The sequence below is a fragment of the Populus alba genome, chromosome 1 (assembly GCF_005239225.2).
Source record: "Populus alba chromosome 1, ASM523922v2, whole genome shotgun sequence".
NCBI classification, from domain to species: Eukaryota; Viridiplantae; Streptophyta; class Magnoliopsida; order Malpighiales; family Salicaceae; genus Populus; species Populus alba.
In genome coordinates, this window is record NC_133284.1 from 44,929,917 (window position 1) to 44,951,134 (window position 21,218).

Sequence of the window (21,218 nt, forward strand, 5' to 3'; positions counted from 1 at the left end):
TAATAAAAATATATTTTTAAATACTAATCATTAAGCTTCTTATACTTTGTTTTTGTTTTGAAGCATAAATCATACTTTTAGCTACGTCAATAAAGACCCTTCCTACCCTACTTTTAACTAAACATCATTCTTCTTTAACTCTATCATGGTTCCTTTATTTCATTCTACTGATTCTCCCATCATAGTCTTTTTTTATTTTTTGCTAAAAGCATCTACGACTATATTTGCTCTTCTCGAATGACAACCTATAACACAATCATAATCTTTAATAGGTTCTATCCATCTCCTCTGCTATGTATTAAGTTATTTATAATGCCTCGTTGCTAGCAGCGTGCTGCCTATACACGAAGCATAGCCAGCCATGCTAGTAGTGCGAGTAATGTTCACCACCACTAATGGCTTTCTCAGCCACAAAATGCTAATTTTAAAAAAAAAATTATGAGTTTCCTAGCCAGATCTAGAAAATTTAGCCAAATATGACTGGAACAGTAATCGAGACTTTTTTAAAAAAAAATCAAGAGAGAAAATTTTTAAAAATAATTTTTGCATGCTATGATACCATTGCTAGGTATTTCAAAACACATATAGACAACAAAAACAATAATTGTTTTTTAAAGAAAACCCAAGAACTTTGCTAGACAGATTTAGAGTTGTTGAGGGTTTATACAAATATTTCTTGAAGATCATATGTTCTTTTTTAGGCTTTGAGTAATTACTTCAAGTATGGGTTGTTGTAAACTTTAAGTCATCCAAATGTTTGGCATTTAACGGTAATCCACATTAACCATCAATGAGAAATCTTTTGAATCTTTTTAGGAGAGAGAGATGGATATGACTTTAATTGCTAGCTTTTTATGTGTTTTTCATGTGTTTTGTACTATACTATTTATTGTACATAAAATGTGAGACATAACATTTTATTTATAGAAAAATATGAAAACCCTATTAATGGTAAAATATCAATTTTTCCCCTAGATAATATTATATATATTATTTCAGGAAAATTTTAGAAATTTATTCGATCAAGTCTCTACTTGATTTATCTAGGTCTAGAATTATAATTTCATGTATAAATTACATTCTACTGCTTAATTTCTAAAACTTATTTATAATCAAGTCAAATTTAATTAATCATCCCAGGTTAATTGTTTACCTATGGTTATTATGTGTATACTCATTAGATTTTCTAATAAGTTGGTTTAAATATAAATCACAATCCTAAATAAAATTAAATTAAACAAATTAAACAAATTAAATTATTATCAATTCAACAATTAATTGAATTATATTTAAAGATCAAGTATAATGGCTTAGTACCTATCATAATCTTTTAAATATTAAGAAAGTGATGAGTGATTTAACTTAATATTTTAATAACTAATTTTTTAGTGTAATTATTATTCATTAATCAATAATATTTTAATTTAAATATTATAGCATAAAATATAATTATTTTATCAAATCATATTTATTTTCAATGTATGGATGTTGCTGGAGCGACCGGATTAAAATTTTACAACACGGATTTTGGATGGGGAAATGTAGAGAAGGTGGAGCTCACATCCATAAAATATTAATAAGTATTTTTTATTACATAACTAAATACCGGAAAGTATTCTTTAACTTAATTTTCATAACATTATCAAATATTAAACATCAAAAAATAATTTATTTTACAAGAATTTATTAAAAAAAAAAAAACCTAGTTACCAATCAGTCCAAACGAGAAGAAGAACATCATGATAAGGATCAAGCTCAGCTATTATGGATGACTGGAGAGAAATACCAATCAGTCAAAACGAGGAGAAGAACATAATGATAAGGATCAAGCTCATCTATTACCAATCAGTCAAAACGAGAAGAAGAACATATGATAATTAAGGAGCAGGCTCAGCTACTTTCCTTTTGTGTTTTTCTTTGCACAGAAATGGCTCATTTCGATCAATCTGAAAACTATTGGTTGCCGAGTTCTATTAAAGGAGCAAGAGCTGAAACGAAAAAAACATATCCCACTCTCAATCTCTCTCTCATTCTCTCACTATAGCTATCTCGATGGCATCACCGAACTCTGTAAAGATACTTGATATCTGCGATGTGGCTGCCGCTTATGACCATACCAAGTCAGCCACCGAAACAATACTCTCTCCTACTTTTTTTGAACTGACATATCTCAGATTTCCTCCGTCTGAGTGCCTCTGCTTCTTCAAACTTACTGATTCAAACCCTACCTTCTTTCACTCTGTAATTTTCCCCAGTCTCAAACAATCACTTTCCCATGCACTCCTCCACTTCCTCCCTATCGTCGGCAGCCTAACATGGCCCCCTGAATCCTCCAGACCGTTCTTTGTTTACCATCCTAAAAACGATTCCGTTTCAGTTACACTTGCCGAGTGTAATGGTGATTTCGATCGCCTTATAGGCAATGGAATCCATGAAGCTGTTGAATCACATCCTTATGCTCCCCATTTCGTCGCAACTGAAACTAGGTCACCATTATTGGCATTACAAGTAACATTATTTCCCAACAAAGGCTTTTGCATTGGTATGGCAACGCACCATGCAATATTTGACGGGAAAAGCGCATCTATGTTCCTCAGAGCTTGGGCTTATACATGCAAATTTATTGTCGAAAAAGGTGAAGCCCCATGTTTATTGCCAGCAGAAATCAACCCAAGTTTTGAATGGAAAAGTATCCAAGACTCCAAAGGTTTGGAGGAGGCGTACATTAACTTGTGGGCAACCATGGGGAAACGGTTCGAATCAGGTTCAGACTCGAACCCAAAGAGTGTGAAGCCGTTGCCGAAACTTGAAGTGCAACCTAACTTGCTTAGAGCAAACTTTCATTTATCTAGTGAAGTCATTAAGAAGCTTAGAGAAAGCGTGTTGCGTTATCACCCGGAAGCAACAGACCCTACAAAACGACTTAATCTCTCCACTTATGTTCTGGCATGCTCTTATGTATCGATCTGTCTTGTCAAAGCAAGAGGAGGAGATGCCGACAGAGAGGTTTACTTTTCGTGGTCAGCGGACTGTAGAAGTCGTTTAGACCCTCCTCTTCCACCAAATCATTTTGGTGACACTGTTGTGGTTCATCACTTTGTTTGTAAAGCCAGAGATTTTATGCAGGAAAATGGATTAGCTATTATAGCCGAGAAGCTTAGCGCTTCCATAAGGGGATTGGAGGAGGGACTCTTTGAAGGTGCAAATGAGAGGCTTGAGAAGTTGTTAAGTTTGGGACCAGAAGTGCAACTAGTTAGTGTTGCTGGATCGACCGGATTGGAATTTTACACCACGGATTTTGGATGGGGAAATGTCGAGAAGGTGGAGCTCACATCCATAGATAGAACTGGAGCGTTTTCAGTGTTGGATATTGGAAATGGAAGTGACCGAAGGACTGAAATTGGCGTGGCTTTGAAGAGGCCTGAAATGGAATCTTTTGCTTCTTTTTTCTCTACTGGCGTATAAGTTTAGCCATTCAAGCAAATTCAATGAAAAGAAAGAAGAGAAGGTTTTCTGTGTGAGAAGGTATTATCAATTACCTAGTTTGGTGTTTTTTTTTTTTTTTTTTTGTGGTTAAGGAGACTATCCTAGATGAATATCATGGCTTGGAATTTGTTTTCCTTCACTAATATTTGAGAGCTCTCCATGTTACTATTCAATGGACACTTGCTGTGTTGGTTCTCTATGTTCTCCCTTGGCTTTGCCTCATTTCTACTAGTCAATTTGTTTTATGCTTGGATTTAAATATTGTAAGCTTTATCTCCCTTTTCTTACTTGTTATTTCTTTACTGTACTCTGCTTTTTGTTTATGGTATGCTTTTGCTCTTGTTGTGTTTGATTTGATTGCGATCCTTTGTCTTCTTTTTTTCTTTTTCTTTTTTTTTTTTTGCCTTTGTCTTTTTTTAAATAGGAAAAGCATTAATAAATAGTTAACTTACCACTTTCTCTACTCCATCTGTTTCAAGCACATTATATTATCTGCGTGGTTGCTACTATTTTTTAAGTAAATAACAAAAACTTTTTATTAAATAACGAGTAAAACTTGATTTATTGTTCATGCATCCTATCATTAATTGTATTTAAAATACAAAGTCGTTAAAAGCAACTCAATGTTGCTTTCCTCTTCTTCCTGTGGAAAGTGTATCACTCTTCACTGATTTGGCTGGACCGGGTTGGATCGGGTCTATTTAGAGCTAAATATATTTAACTGGGTCTAACTAGTAAAATAAAAAATAGTTTTTTGTTATTTTTATAATTGTGTTTTTTTAAAAAAAAACTAGTGTTTACCGATCCGGACCAGAACTAAATGCATTGAACCAGGTCCAACCTAGTAAAATAAAAAAATTATATTTTTTATTTTTAATTATATTTTATTCAAAAAATTAGTGTTTAAAAAAATTAAATTTATTTTTTATTTTTTATTTTTTATTTTTTATTTTTAATTGTGTTTTCTTGTTTCTACTGCCTCACAAAAACTACTTACATTCACTAACTATTGTAATCAAGTTTGGCTTGTTTTTTCTGACCTAAATTTCATAAATGTTTGGTTAATTTCAGTGTATAACAAGATTTAGAAAAGAAATCCAAATATTTATTAAAAAGATTGATATTTACATATATATATATATATATATACACACTATTAAGAGCAAGATTAGAAAACTTACATTAAAGTCTTTATTTTATTCCAGAAGATTTAATAAAAGCTCCACTTAAAAAGAACAAAATAAAAATCTTACAGCTAATAGAAAACCTGAAAGAAAATCTAACAAGAATGATGCAAGCCTGTTAAAAAAAAAAAAAAACTGTGTAATTTTGAGAAAACACTCCAAAATCCAACACAAAGGTGTCGGCGTAGCAGACAAAAACTTTGTGGAAAAAGTTTGGATGGAATGCAAACCTTTGTCCTTGAATCTTGATAGGCGGATGCCTGATTCTGCCTACCAATCCTGTATTTCGATCACTGCTATTATTTTCCCCAACACGTGTCCAGATCACAGCAATTTAAAACCTCACCTATCCACCGTTAGATCTAACTGGACCCCTTCGAAGGATCAGCAACTTCCATGCAGATTCAGACCCATCCTACACACGCGGCGAGAAGAAAGAGGAGGCCCACAATAAAACACAAATGTTGTTTAGCTGCCGTCATCTATTTTGAACTGTTTTTACCAACAGAAGACAAACAAACGGCGGCTGACTTCACGCGTCACACAGAAAGCGAGGTGCTTCCTAAAACTATTCCGTCTTAACCGCCGTTTAAACGACGCCACCGCCGCCCATATTTATTCTGATTGGTGATAGAGACGCTTGTCCTCGAATTACGCGTTCCACGTGATTCTTGTCTCCTCGCTGTTCATGACGAGGAGTGATAGATTGAAAGTGGTTTGAGGCCTTGTTTGTTTTCTGGAAAGTAATTTTTGAAAAATTATTTTTCAAACTTTTCTGTGTTTGTTTGTTTTAGAAAGTTGGTCAACGAAAAAAACAATTTCCGGTCAGCGAAAAACACTTTCTAGTCAACGAAAAACACTTTCCGGTCAATGGAAAACACTTTCAATTAATTTTAGTAAAAAAAAAAATGACTTGGTTTTCAGGAAAGTGTTTTCCTTTTAGCTGTGTTTGTTTTCCGGAAAGTGGTTTCCAGGAAAGCACTTTCCAAACTTTCTTGTGTTTGTTTGCCAGTAGGAAAGTTGATCAATGGAAAACACTTTCCAGTAAAGGGAAAATTTGGCTTGGTTTTCAGGAAAGTGTTTTTCCTGAAAAATTTGAGGGGAAAACACTTTCCGGAAGTTGTGAAAAAATTTAGAAATGTCATTATTTGCTGATTATATCAAATTTGATCCTCAAACTTTTGATTGTGTATATATATTTTGTTTTGCAATATTATTTTTCAATTTCATCTCTTAAAATTTTATTTTTATATTAACTTTGGTTCTTATTTTTATAATTGCTATTTGCTTTTTTCTTATCATTTTTTATTGAAATTTTTTATTTATCAAATTTGATCCTCATTCTTTTGATTGTTACTTATTTTATTTGAAATAATTTATGAAATGTTGATTATTATTATTTTTAATTTCTTCATTTTTCATTTTGTTTTTAATTTTTTAGATTTGATCCCTATTATTTTGATTATTATTTGTTTTATTTTGAGATAATTTATGAAATTATATTTTTTTTTTTTAATTTCATTATCATTCAACTTTTTAATTTGTAAGATTTGTTCCTCATTATTTTAATAAACTTGAGAAAAAATAAAATATTAATAAGTTATTTCCCAGCTCATTTTTCATGACATAACCAAACACTGGAAAGTGTTTTCCAGTTCATTTTCCATAACACTACCAAACATCAGAAAATACTTTCCCGGAATTCACTTTCCTGCAAACAAACGGAGCCTTAGCTTCTTCTTCTTTTTTTCCCTTGTGTTTTTATAAACTCGGCCCATTCTAGTTTTGGGTTGGATTGGGTTTTAAAATTATAGTTTTTTTAGCTAACAATTATTTTGATGTATTTTTAAGTGAAAAGCAATTATCACCATAATACTAAATGAGCTCTTATAATGTGTTTGAGAGTGTTATCGAACCACATTTTTGAAAAAATTTCAAGGGATCACCAAGAAACATACACCAACCTATGACAAAGCGACGTGTATCGGGACATCTTGCCCAATTAGCATCACTAAAAGCAACAAGACGGATAAAAGAATTAGCAGGGTAGAACAGGTCATGGCTAAAAGAGCCAAGTAGATATTGAATAATATGACGAACAGCTACCAAATGTAAATGACGAGGAGATTGCATAAATTGACTAACTTACTAAACAAAAGAGATATCAGACCGAATAATAGTTAGATAATTCAAGTTGCCAACTAATTGCCGATATATAGTTGGATTAGGCAAAAGATCCACGTCATCACATCGAAACTTAACATTCACCTCCAAAAAAGTATCCACCGAAGAAGAATCTTGAAGACCAGCCAAGGCAAACAAGTCCTAAGCATATTTATGTTGATGCACAAATACACCAGAAGAAGAAGAATGAACTTCCAATCCTAAGAAGTAAGTAAGAGAACTAAGATCCTTCATGTGAAAGCAATCCTGAAGATGGTGTTGAAGGTTGCTAATCAATAAAGAATCAATGCCTGTAATGACAATGTCATCAATATAAACAAGGAGGAGAACAAAACCAGTAGATGTCGTGCAAAGAATTAAAGAGGAATCATATTTGCTTTACACAAAAGAGAAGCGAAGTAAGGTTGTGCGAAACTTGTCAAACCATGCTCGGGAAGCATGTTTCAAACCATACAAGGACCGCTTTAACTTACACACAACTAATGTAGATGATGAGAACAAACCAGGTGGAGGAGCCATATAAATATCCTCTTTAAGATCACCATGAAAAAAAAAAAGCATTTTTTACGTCCATTTGATGATATGGCCAACCCTAGGAAGCAACAATGGCAATAATAGTGCGCATTGTAGTCATTTTGACTAAAGGAGCAAAAGTCTCCTCATGGTCCACACCATACTCTTGTTTATTTTCAAGGGCAACCAACCGTGCTTTATATTGATCTAGAGTTCCATCAGAGCGAAGCTTAATCGAGTACCTCATTTACAGCCAATGGGCTTAACAGCTGGAGGACAAGAAACAAGATCCCATGTATGATTATCCTGAAGAGCTTGAAATTCCTCTTGCATGGCTTTCTGCCAACACTCATGCTATACAGCTTATGAGTAATATAATGGAACAATAATAATGCATAGAGTAGCAGAAAAACCATACCGATCAGAAGGATGAGATGCTCTCATAGAGCAGCAAAGAGCATGCTGATAAGTAGAAGGCTTAGAAGCAATCTCAGGAGCAGTATCAGATGACGGGTCAGTCTCGATAAGTGGCAAAGTTGGTTGACATCTTTCATACATAATTCCAGGCTTGAACTACTCAAAAGATGACACATCCTCAAAATGAGGAAGAATAGGAGCAATAGAGGAAGATGCAACATGAGTAGGGAAGAAATATTGATTTTCAAATAATACAACATTTCTAGAAATACAAAATCTGCTACAGCTTAGATCATAACAAACAAAACCTTTGTGAGAAATACTATAACCTAAAAAGACACATTTAGCAGACTGAGCAGAAAGTTTGTGTCATTCATGAGAAGGCAAATGAACAAAGCAAACACAACCAAAAGTATGTAAGTCATGATAGCTAGGAGACTTATGGTGTAGATGATAGTATGGGGAATCAAAATTTAACACCTGTGATGGCAATCAATTAATTAAATAAACTACAGTAGACAAGGCTTCAATCCAGAATTTAGATGGTACAGAAGACTCGATCAATAAGGTTTTGGTGATATCCAAAAGATGACGATTCTTACGCTCAGCAACCCTATTTTGTTGTGGTGTATATGGACAAGAACAATGCAAGACAATACATTTTTGCTATAAAAAAATCATGAAATTCATGTGACATATATTCCCAACCCAAATCAAATCTTAATACCTTACCAGTAGAAAATTAAGTCTCAATATAGGTAAAAAAATGACTTGAAAACAGAAAAGACCTCAGATTTGGAACGAAGGAAATACACCCGAGTAAACCGACTGTAATCATTAATAAATGTCACAAAGTACTTTTAATGAGCATGAGAAATAATTGGTGTAGGACCCCAAACATCACTATGAATAATATCAAAGCATTTTGTAGCACGACTGCCATGAGAAAGGAAAGGAAGAGTTTTACTCTTGCCTAATTTACATGTAGAACAATTAAAAAGAACATCATGAGAAGAAAATTGAGTTTTATTTCCCAACAAACTAGAATTCAACAATTGAGAAAAAAAATAACAGAATTTGGATGGCCTCAACGTTTGTGCCATACTTCACTCTTATTTTGAATAGTTGTACAAGCAAAAGATATACAATGAGGAATGGAAAAATACATCGAAAATAATCTTCCAACTTTAGGCCCCTTCGCGATTACCTTCCCCAACACCTGATCCTGCACAAGACAACCATTACGAGAAAAATGCACATCACAGTTATCATCCACCAATTGACCAACCGAAATAATACTAGTAGACAACTTTGGTGATACAAAAACATTCTTAAAAGTTGGAGTGATATCTCCAACCTTAGTAATGGGTATATGACCACCATTAGCAACCTGAATTTGTGATGAACCATAATACTCACGCATATTTTTAAGCATATTAGATGAGTTGTTCATATGATTTCAGACAGCAAAATCAACAAGCCAAAATTGAGAATTGGAAGTATTATCCTGTAGCCCCAATGCTGAAAAGGATGTAAGATACATATGTTGTACCATTTTAGGAGTAAGAGTATCGGATGCAGCTGTCGTAGATGAATTGTCAGACACCACAGTTTGAAAAGTATTTATTATACGGTTTTGAGGATGAGTGGGGCACTCTTTGCTAATATGGCCTTGCTATTTGCAATAATTGCAGAATTTTTTTTCTACAATTGTTAACAATGTGTCTATATTCTTTGCAGCTATAACACTGTATATTGCTCATATTCCAACCCTTTCCTTTTCCTTAAGCCATAAAAGCAACTGCAGGTGAATTGTCTTACTTGAAAATGCCTTGTATAAGGAGACGCTACTCTTCGCGCAATAATTCCCCAAAACAAACATCCAAGGAGGGAAAAGGATCTCTGTTCATTAAATTTGAGTGTGTAATCTCAAATTCAGATTGCAATTTCATTAAAAATTAATCTCGTTTGCTTTGCTCATGAACCTGTTAAACAACAGAGAGAGATTTAGCTGGTATTTTGGCATAAATAATATCAGTACATTCTGCCCATAAATTCTGAAAAGCAAAGTAATAATCCTGAATGGAAAGATTGGATTGAGAATAATTAGAGATATTATTTTCTAATTGAAAACGTCTAGCATTGTTGTCTTAATAGTAAACCTTCTTCAGGTACTCCCACATGGTTTTTGTTGTTTTATATGGCCTTAGATTAAGAACAATAAGAGGATCAACAGACCCTAAAATCCAAGACATTACCCGAGCATCCTTGACCTTTTATTGAAGCAACTTTGTAAAATCAATAGGGGTTGGATCACTGCCATCCACATGACCCCATAATTCTTTCCCCGTGAAAAATACTTGAAATTGAAATTCCCATGCAAAATAATTCTTTTTAGTGAATCAAAAACTAGTCAAATCAGAATTATTTGATGTCATTGTCTTGACAAACCAAAACAAGAGGAATCAAAGAAAATCCAAAACCCAAAAGATAACCAAGAATCAAAGAAAATCCAAAAAAAAAAAAAAAAAAAACCAAGAGCCCTATGTATCTAGGACTGACCAAAACTCAATCAAGAAAACCTAAGAAAAAAAAAAAACTAAGGCAAGACAATGGAATGTAAATTCAAAAGTATAGCTCTGATACCATGTTGATTTGGCTGAATAATCTCTCTTCATGAGAGTCTCTTTCATTAAATAGGAAGAATTTTGATTTAAATTCCATAAAATCTACTACTACTAACTATAATTTCAGCCTAATTATAGAAAGCTAATTACACTATGATTACATAAATATTTACAGCTGTTTTCTTGACATAAATAACAAATATATATATGGAAACGAATGATTCTAGTGGAAAGGACCATGCTAATAGATTTGGCTCGATTTTTTTTTTCAGTTTGGCTCGATTTTGGCTCGGTTTGGATTGGTATTGGCTCGGTTTTTTCCGGTTTGGCTCGGTTTTTTCGATCTAGCTCTGTTTTTTTTGTTTGGATCAATTTGGCTCGATTTTTTCAGTTTGACTCGGTTTTTTTTTCAATTTGGGTTCGATTTAGTTTTTTCAATTATTGTTTTTCCGGTTGTCTTGGTTTAATTGGTTTTTTGATTTTTTTGCTCACCCATATGATTTATACAAATTGATTTAAGTTTTTTAACTTTTGATTTTGAATCAAATAAAAATCATAAATATATTTAGTTTGAACAACTTTTGACTCAAATCTAAGGATTATTACAAAATTGACTCCAAATTTTACTTAATCAAAAGTTTAAATATAGACGGTGTTTGAGATTATGGTAATGATTGCTTTTTCAAAATATTTATCGTTTAAAATTAAAATACTATTTTTTTTAACTTTTTTAAATTTATTTTTAACATATACACATAAAAATAATTTAAAATCATTAAAAAATAAATTGAAGCAAAAAAATTGAAAAATATTTTTTAAACACAAAAACAAACACACTTTAAAAAAAATATCTTAAGTGAATTTGTTTATCAAATATACTTAAAGCCATTTAAACTATTTTTATTATAAGTATTTATAAAAATAATTTTAAATTATAATTCAAAATCAAGATTTATAATTTATAATTAAAAAAAAAAGAAAAAGAAAAAAATATGCACAATAAAATAAAATATGGATGATGCTATAGTTTTAAGGACCCAGCCCGGTGCAAGGCTCGGGTTCCTGGTTTTTTGACCGGGTCATCAGGGTTTAGGCGAGGCAACCGGGTTGGCCCGGGTCAAAAAAAAATTTTAAGAAAAAAATCAAAATAATATTATTTTAGTAAAAAAAATAAAAGTCAACGGGTTTATAACCGGGTTGCCGAGTCACGCTAAATTTTTTTTATTATTATTATTTTTTTGAACTCCATCTGATCCAGTTTTGAATCAACCAATTCAGGTTTTAAAAACATGGATGACACTAGTGAAGTCCACTCATTCAGTAGCAGATTTTATTCTTTTTTATATCCTTGTGAAGGGAACTAGCATGTTTTTAAAAAAAAAAAAAAAAAAAAAACAGAAGAAGAGGAAGTCTTAAAATAAAGAAGCCAAACTCCGCCTGCCACCATAGCGTGATGTGGCTACGTGGCGGCAGATATATAAAGAGGCGGCGTGAATTTATAGAGGAGCAGATACACGCAAGAGAACAAACAAATGTTGCTATAATTATTAAGTTGCGGTAAGGGCGGCGGCCCTATTTATACACACTTCGTTGACTGAGCCCTCCCTTGGTTCACAATCAATTAGCTCAATAAAATAATGGGAGCCACAGTACCACGTGTTTTGCGCGTGCTTCAAACGCCCTTGGCTAACAAGTACAATTTGTTGCCTTAATACAACCCACGCTCTTATGCACGTGTTACCCTTTCTCGATTTCGTTGCAGTTTGGATAACACACGTGAGTCGGGTTACGCGAGCTCTTTGTGTCTGTAATTATTTGTTTTTAATTTGAAAAAAAAAAAAAAAAAGCAGAGGGCTCTGCAAATTAGTAAGTTGATTTATCCCTTTTCAGAGGTGTAAATTTTTTTATTATTTTATGACTAGTTCATTTACAGTTGAATAATTCAATTATCTCTGGTTTGTTTTTTTGTATTTAAAAATAAATTAAAAATTAAATTTTTTTTTTAAAATAATATTTTTTATTATTTTTAGATCATTTTAATATATTAATTTTAAAAATATTTTTTAAAAAAAATATTATTTAAATATAATTTAAATTAAAAAATATTTTAAAAAATAATGATAACTATACTACTATTTAGGAGCAGGATATGTGGTGGCTTTTATTTTACTAGAATGTGGTGTTTTTTCGTACTGTAGTTGAATAAAAAAACAGATACTATAATTGAAATAATTTAAAATTCAAGGACTTTTGAATGAACTTTTAATGACACCTATTTTTTAAAAAAAAAATTATTAGAAAATTCACCGTTCAGAGAAGAAAGATAAGAAACAAATAAATTTATCATGCACGATATAATTAATCGAGAGTAATTCTATGGCATTGATAGAATCATAATGTTGTCGGTTAGCATCTCAACGGCTTTTTAACTTTTACACAAAAAAAATAATTAGATATTGTATTTAACTAAATTTGTTGGTCGTGCTTTACCCGGACCGAGTCAATTTCTTTATAGCATAAAAAAATAATATTAATACATTTCATTGTATTTTAAAGAATGAAAAAAATCAACAACTCAACATAATAGATAAAAAAAAAACTAATAATTGTCAAACCTCATGGAATCAAGCTCTAAAAATATAAAATTGAGAATTGAAAACAAAATATATATAAAAAAAATAAAAAAAAAGCAATTTCTAAAAAAACTTAGGACACTTAGATAAACCTCTCATCTAAATCATGAAAATAGACCGATGTTTCGGTGAACTCGGGGAAAAATTCAATCAAAAACATATTTCCTATATTCATTTCTAAAACAAAAGGATATTATTTTGACTTTTTTATAAAACAAAAAAATCTGGTTGATTTAGGTTAACTTGAGCCTATAATTTTATTCGTTATCTTTACTATAAATATTTGTTCTTAGTATCATATAACTAAATATAAAAAAGATTTCAAAAAGTGAAGTTCTTAAACCCAACCACGTTCATAACCCGATTTATGGGTTCAGTAGATAAACCCGAGTTAATTCAAAACATTTTTGTTTCAATGTTTGTAAAGAATGTTAAAATAATGTCATCTTTAAAATTTTATTTTTTCAAAAGAAAAAAACAATCAAGCTAGGTTTTGATCGGTTTAATAGAATCATTTGTGAACCTATCAAATTGACCTGGTCTCACATGTCAACTCCTATCTTTTTACTTTAAAATCTAACCTGAGCTAGATTGAACCTCAGAAGCCAAGTATAATTTAATAATCCTACTAAAAAGTTTTATTGAGTCAATGCAAGTAACCATATTAAAACCAATCTACATATAACTATGAAAAGTATAAAAAGGATTTTTTGGTAATTCAAAATTAAAATAAAAATCACAGATATGCACATATCACTTAGGAACAAATTTATAAAGAAAAAACCACTAAGAAAAGATAGTTTTTGATGTATTTATGCTAAAAGAAAATATTTTCTAGAGAGAATTCTTAATCTCAATTAATATAGCATACTAAAACCAATGTATATATAACTAGGATTTTTAGGTAATTCAAAATAAAAATAAAAATCACAAATATGCACACATCACTTAGAAACAAATTTATAAAGAAAAAAACCCACTAAGAAAAGATAACTTTTGATGTACATATATTAAAAGAAAATATTTTCGAGATAGAATTCTTAAACCTTGATTAATATATAAATTAATTAAAAATATTTTTATCAAACAAATAAAAAAATGATATATTTTTTTCATAAACAATATCATGCATCACTTGCTAAGTTTGTTTATGAAAATTTAGATATACTCATTTACATGCATGTGCTACATTGCAGGTTAGATAAAAAAATATATATATATTTAGGTTGCAAGGAAGTATATGACATTATTATTAAATTTAGTTTTGATAGGTCAACCTTGAATCTTTGATTGAACTCGTTACCTAACATGGGTTTAAAGCTAAATCTTGTGGGTGTTTCTAACATGATACATTCAATTTAGCGAGGTTAAAGGCTACCCGGGTGACAATTAAAAAGCGTGGTTTGTTCTTCTAAAAAAATAATCAAAATGGCATCCTTTTGTTTTTAATATTGAGATAGTGACTTAATGGATCGACATAAATTTAGCTGCTTAACCCGTCAAAATCATGACTCTGATCATAAACACTACAAGGTTTGATAACTTTGTTTTTTTAAAAAAAAAACAAGATAATTTTCACTTAATTATATAATAACAAAAATAGACTCTTGCAATATCAAGCACAAACTAAATATCAGGATATTTGTTTGAGATTACGATAAACTCATAAAAAACAAACTGAAATCAATTATGAGGATCAATTTAAAATTAATCAAAAGTTGAAGGATGAAATTAAAAAAAAATAAAAAAATCTTAATACAAACCTAATATTGAAGGACAAAATTAGAAAAAAAAATCAAGGAAAAAAAAAAGAATGAAATGAAAGGAAAAAAAAGGGCAAAGTGGGAAAACCCAATAAAAAATCAATTAAATGTTGAGACACCAATTCAAAATCATTTAAATATTAAATTTTGAATGATGAAATTGGAAAAAAAAAATCAAAGAAAAAAAAAACAAAAATAAAAGGAAAAAAATAGAAGAGAGATATGCTTTACTATTCATATAAGGTTAATTTTCATAAGAAAAAAAAATACAAATAACATTAGAGTAGGTGAGTTAAAATCTTATTTTAGCGAAGAAGATAGTGCACTTATGAAATGTTATTACGAAAAGAAAACACAAATCTAAGTAATTACTCCCATTAAAAAAAACATTAAACCCCACCAATCTTTTATTATAGGGCAAGACACATTGCATTATTGATTGCTACAACGAAATGATGTATTTACCCTTCATTACACAAAACAAATGACCTTTATATGGGATAAGATGGTCTTTTTCAAGAATTTATTTGGTTTTAAGAAATTAATTGATTGTATAATGGTTTATCAACAAAAATACCAACATCAAAATCCCAACTCAGATCATGGACTCTATTAGGTTTAATAACTTTATTTAAAAAAAATATTTTTACTTAATTATATAATAACAAAAGTAGACTCTTGCAATATCAAGCATAAACCAAATATCGAGATATTTGTTTGAAATTGCAATAAACTTATAAAAAGCAAACCAAAATCAATTATGAAGATCAATTCAAAATCAATTAAAAGTTGAAGAATGATATTAAAGAAAAAACAATGAAAAATAATCAATGAAAAAAAAACGAAAATAAAATGAAAAAGAAAAAGAAGAAGAGAGATATGCTTTACTATTCATATAAGGTTAATTTGCATAAAAAGAAAATAAAAATAAACAGTGGAGTAGGTTAAAACCTTATTTTAGAGAAAAGAATAGTGCACTTATAAAATGTTATTATAAAAAGCAAACATAAATCTAAGTAATTACTCCCATTAAAAAAATACACTAAATTGCACTAATCTTTTATTATAGGACAAGACACCTTGCATTATTAATTGTTGCAGTGCAATGATGTATTTACCCTTCATTACACAAAAGAAATGACCTTTATATGGGGTAAGATAGTCTATTTCAGGGATTCATTTGGTTTTATGAAATTAACTGGGGGTATAATGGTTTATCAAATTTTTGCATAGTTAAATGACAAAAGTACCCTTAAAAAGTAAAACAAAAATTAAAGTATGAGAGGGGCTCTCGCTTCATTTCAATTTTTTTAAATAAAAAATTTACTTAATTTCCCTTCAAGTAAAAAAAATAATGAAGGGTTCAAAGGGCATTTTGGTATTTTTATACTATTTTTTCTGTTCTGATTTATTTGAATTAGGGGCAAATTATATTTTTAACAAAAAAATAATTATAAAGAAAAGGTAGATGGCGTCTACATTGCATGTGATAGCAAATGTACCTCACTCGCTCTCTTTAGGCAGCAAATGCGGCATCTTTTAGCAGCCCAAAAGGTTCACCTACCATGTCTTCCAAAGTATCCAGTGGTGGCACGGTTAATGAGTGGCACATGTAGTGCAATTTATATCAGTTCAACGCAAGCGAGATTTTTTTCTACTCCCTTCTCTTTTATCTCTCATCTCTTTGAAATCCGTGATAGGTCAACCAAAATTTAGAGTTGTCCTCCCATTTATTTATTTGTCTTAATTGTGGTCTTCCTTCTTTTAATTGGTTTTGATTTGTTTTGAATTTCATTCATTTTCATTTGGTTTTATTTAATTTTTATATCAAATATGATATTTAATGTTTTGATTGTTGTTTTTTTAATCCTTTTCTTGATTCGTTTCTTTTTTTATTTTTTTTCTCGACATTTTATTTTATTTTTTTAATCTATTTTTGGTTCTCATTCTTTTAATTTTTACTTTTAATTCTTTTTTTAATTTTTTAGTTATTTATTTTATCCCTCAATATTTTTTTATGCATTTATTATCTAATTTTGATCCTCATTGTTTTAATTGCTATTTTTTATGATTTTTTTTTGTAATTTTTTTTATCCCTCAACATCTTATTTTACTTTTTATCCAATTTTGGTCCTTATTCTTTCAATAGCCTTTTAGTCAAGTTAACCCGAGTTATTTAGATTTTATTTTAATTTTTTTTAGTCTTATACTTTAACATTAGGCTATTGAGTCTTAAACTTTTCTGATTTTTTATGTTTTTCCTTTCTATACGGTTATCTTGGGTCGTAGGTTAGTTAAATTATCCCGGGTCATGGATTATTTAGGTTAACCCGAGGTAACTCAATATTTTTTTTATTTAACTTAACTTTTCTCTAGGTCATTTGTTAGTATATTAATTTTTTAATCATGATCTTATGTTGCAGGTGAAGAGTTACTAGAGTGAATTCAGGTTGATTCAAGGTTTTTTTTTTTGTGTGTAAATTTTATCATTTGAAGTTAGGTTATTAGGCCTTGATTTTTATGTTCTTTTCTCTTTCCATTCCACGAGGGATCCTTATTTAATATTCTACATGTTTGTCAAGTTAACCCGAGTCAATTAGGGTTATCATCTATTAATCATCTTTCTTTTTATATTAAAAGAAATTAACAAAAATAATCTTGAGTGAGGTTAATTTGCATAAAAAGGAAAAGTCAATGCACAAAAACAATAATGGAAAAGAAGAAGTAGAAATGGTATTTGACCATAGTAATGAACATGAAAACCTTTATGTGTGAGGACAACCCTTTAAATAGCCACTTTAATGAGTATCACATGGGAGTCCCAATTCCTCCCCGAAAAAAAACGAAAACATTTACACTCTAAAATAAAACATTTAATCACGTACTTCCCGAATATATTTTTTTCCTTTTCAAACGGACTCGTAGTATCTCATTCTCAGAGAACCTAACGTGTCAAGATCTGATTGGCCCAAAAACTCACTTGAGTTGTTCGTGTAAGAGAAGCCACATATCCTATCTTTGAATGTACACACAAAACACAAACAAACTGCCCCCAAAAGCAGCATGCCTTTCTCTCTCTTCCTCTCTGCTTCTCCGCTTTATAAATAAACCAGCTCCCTGCTTCTTTCCCATCCATCCTCGCACCTTATCATCAAACGAATCCCATTTGTATTTTTGTGATAAAAGTAGAAACAGGAAGCCCTCTCAACACCAAAATGGCTCCCATAGAAAAACCCAGCAGCAGCAACCCAAATAGCCCCAGATCAGAGATCCGTTTTAGAGGCGTCAGAAAGAGACCTTGGGGACGTTATGCAGCTGAGATCAGAGACCCTGGCAAGAAAACGAGGGTGTGGCTTGGCACTTTTGATACTGCTGAAGAGGCCGCGCGTGCGTATGACGCGGCAGCTCGCGAATTTCGCGGAGCCAAAGCCAAAACTAATTTCCCTACAGTCGGTGAGCTTATTCCTATACCAACGCGCAGTCCCAGCCAAAGCAGCACTGTCGAGTCCTCCTCCCCAACTCACCCACGCGCCGCTTCTCCTCCGCCACCACTCGATCTCACCCTTAACAGTGCTCACCGCAATACCGCCCGCCACCAGTTCCCAGATGGGGTTAGTTTCCCTGGAGGCGCGTGGTTCCCACTCCATGCTGCCCAGCGCCCAGTTTTCTTTTTCGACGCGTTTGCACAGGCGAAGAATAATGACAAAATTAGTATAGCGAATAATATTAACATGTGCAGGTTTGACCGGACAGCGATGGTGAATGGAGGTGGGGTCCACAGTGATTCATCATCAGTCCTTGATTATGATCATCATCATGATAACAAGGGATTATCACTTGATCTTGATCTAAACCTGCCCCCACCACCGGAAGTCGCATGATTGTGTGGTTTTGTTTCTTTTTTTCACGGGGACAGCTTATTTTGAAGTCGTCTTGTGGCTTTAGTGTTTGTCGATTTTTTTTCTCGTTAATTTCCTGTGTACGACCGGAAATGAGAAAGATGTAGAGCTAATTAAGGGAGGAAAAACAGAGAAGCAGCTGACATATGTTTTGTGTATATAGAGAGAGATAACGGGGGCGATCTAGAAAGTTGTCCTTGTTTTTGCATCTGGGAAATCCTAGGAGTTTCTCAAATGCTGGTCGTACTGCCATTGTTGCTCGTCATGTATGATCAATCAAATCTTTTAATTAAAATTCAAAGTTTATACTCGTCTCATCCAGCTGAGGTTGCTGCAGAGGTTTGGTTTATTGTATCCACAAATGCTTACCAAGAACACCACCAAAAAAATCCGTCGAGCTAGGGAGATGGATTGCTTTAGTAGAAGTTAATTCGTTGCTAGATAATTAAGAATGGAAAAAAAGAAGGGAAAACTGTTTTCATTTGATCCAATGAAGGTTACATTAGGATTTCTCAAACTGAGGTGTCTGAAAACGATACATTAGGATTTCTCTACTTCACGCCATACTAGCCTGTTTGGGAGTTTTGGAAGAGTGGTCACGAAGGAAATGTTTTTTTTTTAATATTTTTGTTTTTTTGAAATATTTTTTATTTATAAATACATTAAAATAATATTTTTTTTATTTTAAATTTTTTTCAAAACACTTTCTGAAATATAAAAATAAATATAGCTGTACGACAAGTTCTAAAATCTTATAGAAGTCTTAACTGTTCATTAGGTTTTTTAATATTTACATTTTCTTTTTCGGCTTTCATTTATTAAGAATCACGGGGAAGTTACCAAATACCACCAGAAATCTCTCCGAAGTTAAAATATCTTATTTGAAATGAAATTTGTAACTTTCTTAACATTTTGTGTAATTTTATATATAAGGCTGTCAAATATGATATGGTCTCTATATATATATATATATATATATATATATATATATATATATATATATTAGAATTAAATTTATTTTTTTAAATCTCTACATCAAAATCATTTATGAATATTAAAAAATGTATTAAATTAATATTTTTACAACAAAAATATATTTTTAAAAGCAAATTTAAATGTAATATAAAAGGTAAACAAATTACTAGACAGTCTTAAATGTAGTATTTATTGATTATTTATTAGCTGGCTGCTTATTTGAATGTGTAAGCAACATCCAAGTGCCCAACAGCATGTCGCCGGCATGATAGCTGGGTGTTGATTTTGATGCGCAGGCGTAGCGTAATACAAGGCGTATGTTAGAGATCTGTCCGTTTACGTCACCCGTAGGCCCCTCCACCGTCACTCGGAAGCAGAAACTACCTTCGATTACCTTGTTAGTTGTTATATAACTTATATTTCTTTATTAAGGGCAAAAGAGTAGTTACGTTTTTTAAAAAAATTATTCTAAACATTAAAAAATTCAAAAATATTAAAATTTTAATTTTAAATAAAAAATAATTTTAAATCTTGAATAATCGGTATTTTAACCACACTGAACACGCTCTTAACATATCAAGAAAGGAGAATGGGAACGTAAAACAAAGTGTTTAAAAATAATTTTAATTAAAAATATATTTATTTAAAAAAAAAAAATTAACATTAACATATTAAAATACTTAAAAATTTTCCTATAATATTTTTTCAGCAAAATAGTTTTTGAAAATAAAAGCTACTACAGTAATGAACAGTAAGAAAATCGGAGTTTATTTATTTATTAATAAATGAAGATTGGAAAATGCAGCCTTCATGATGAGAAACGTGGCCTGTCTTTCTTTCTTCTCTCTAAAAATGCTCCTCGTGATTCGTGTACTTGTTTGTCATTTTCGGTACAGATATCGAGAGTGTCTTCAAAAAATCAAACGTGAGTGGGTCCAATGCGGGCGTGTACGCGTTTCTTGCAGGTTGTTTTAATGTTTTTTTTTTTTTGCGCGCGCTTTGGGCTATATTATTATTACAGGCGGCAGAACCACAGTTTCGTTGCAGATCAAAGGGATAGACCGAGTCAAGAGGCAAGAAGCGGGGTCCATGGGAGAGGGAGGTGGGGACCAGGAAGAGTAATTCCGTGTTGACGGGGTGCATGTCTGGATTCGGGTTGTCGTCACGTGGACATCCACCGTCCGATAATTTTAAAAGTGTGTGTGTGTCTATATATATATATATATATATCTGCCAAAACGCTTGCGTTTCTATATTTTTTAAAAGTAAAACATATATGCTTTTCGAAAAAACCACGACACTTTCCATCCAAACACATACTTAGATCATGTTTGTTTTTTAAAAAGTAGTTTTTTAAATTTTTTTGTGTTTGTTTATTGTCATTAAAAAAGTTGGTCAACAGAAAATACTTTCTAATCAACAAAAAATATTTTCCAGTCAATTTCAGTCAAAAAAAAATTTAACTTAGTTTTCAGGAAAGTGTTTTCCCTTTAGCTGTGTTTGTTTTTCGGAAAATGTTTTCCGGAAAATCACTTTC

At 31.4% G+C, this 21,218-nt stretch overlaps 2 protein-coding genes across 2 annotated transcripts; both read left to right on the forward strand.

Annotated features, from left to right (window-relative positions):
* The first annotated feature begins 2,052 nt into the window (after nucleotides 1–2,052).
* Nucleotides 2,053–3,465, forward strand: LOC118038218 (phenolic glucoside malonyltransferase 1). Its single transcript, XM_035044540.1, has one exon. It carries the CDS (start codon nucleotides 2,053–2,055, stop codon nucleotides 3,463–3,465), a length of 1,413 nt encoding a protein of 470 aa, XP_034900431.1.
* A 14,373-nt stretch (nucleotides 3,466–17,838) lies between these two features.
* LOC118038207 (ethylene-responsive transcription factor 4) lies at nucleotides 17,839–19,023 on the forward strand. Its single transcript, XM_035044529.2, has one exon. It carries the CDS (start codon nucleotides 18,023–18,025, stop codon nucleotides 18,686–18,688), a length of 666 nt encoding a protein of 221 aa, XP_034900420.1. The 5' UTR covers nucleotides 17,839–18,022; the 3' UTR covers nucleotides 18,689–19,023.
* Nucleotides 19,024–21,218: the final 2,195 nt, after the last annotated feature.

Bases quoted from the DNA above. Each gene is read 5' to 3' on its own strand.
- LOC118038218 (XM_035044540.1), top strand. From the start codon at position 2,053: ATGGCATCACCGAACTCTGTAAAGATACTTGATATCTGCGATGTGGCT.
- LOC118038207 (XM_035044529.2), top strand. From the start codon at position 18,023: ATGGCTCCCATAGAAAAACCCAGCAGCAGCAACCCAAATAGCCCCAGA.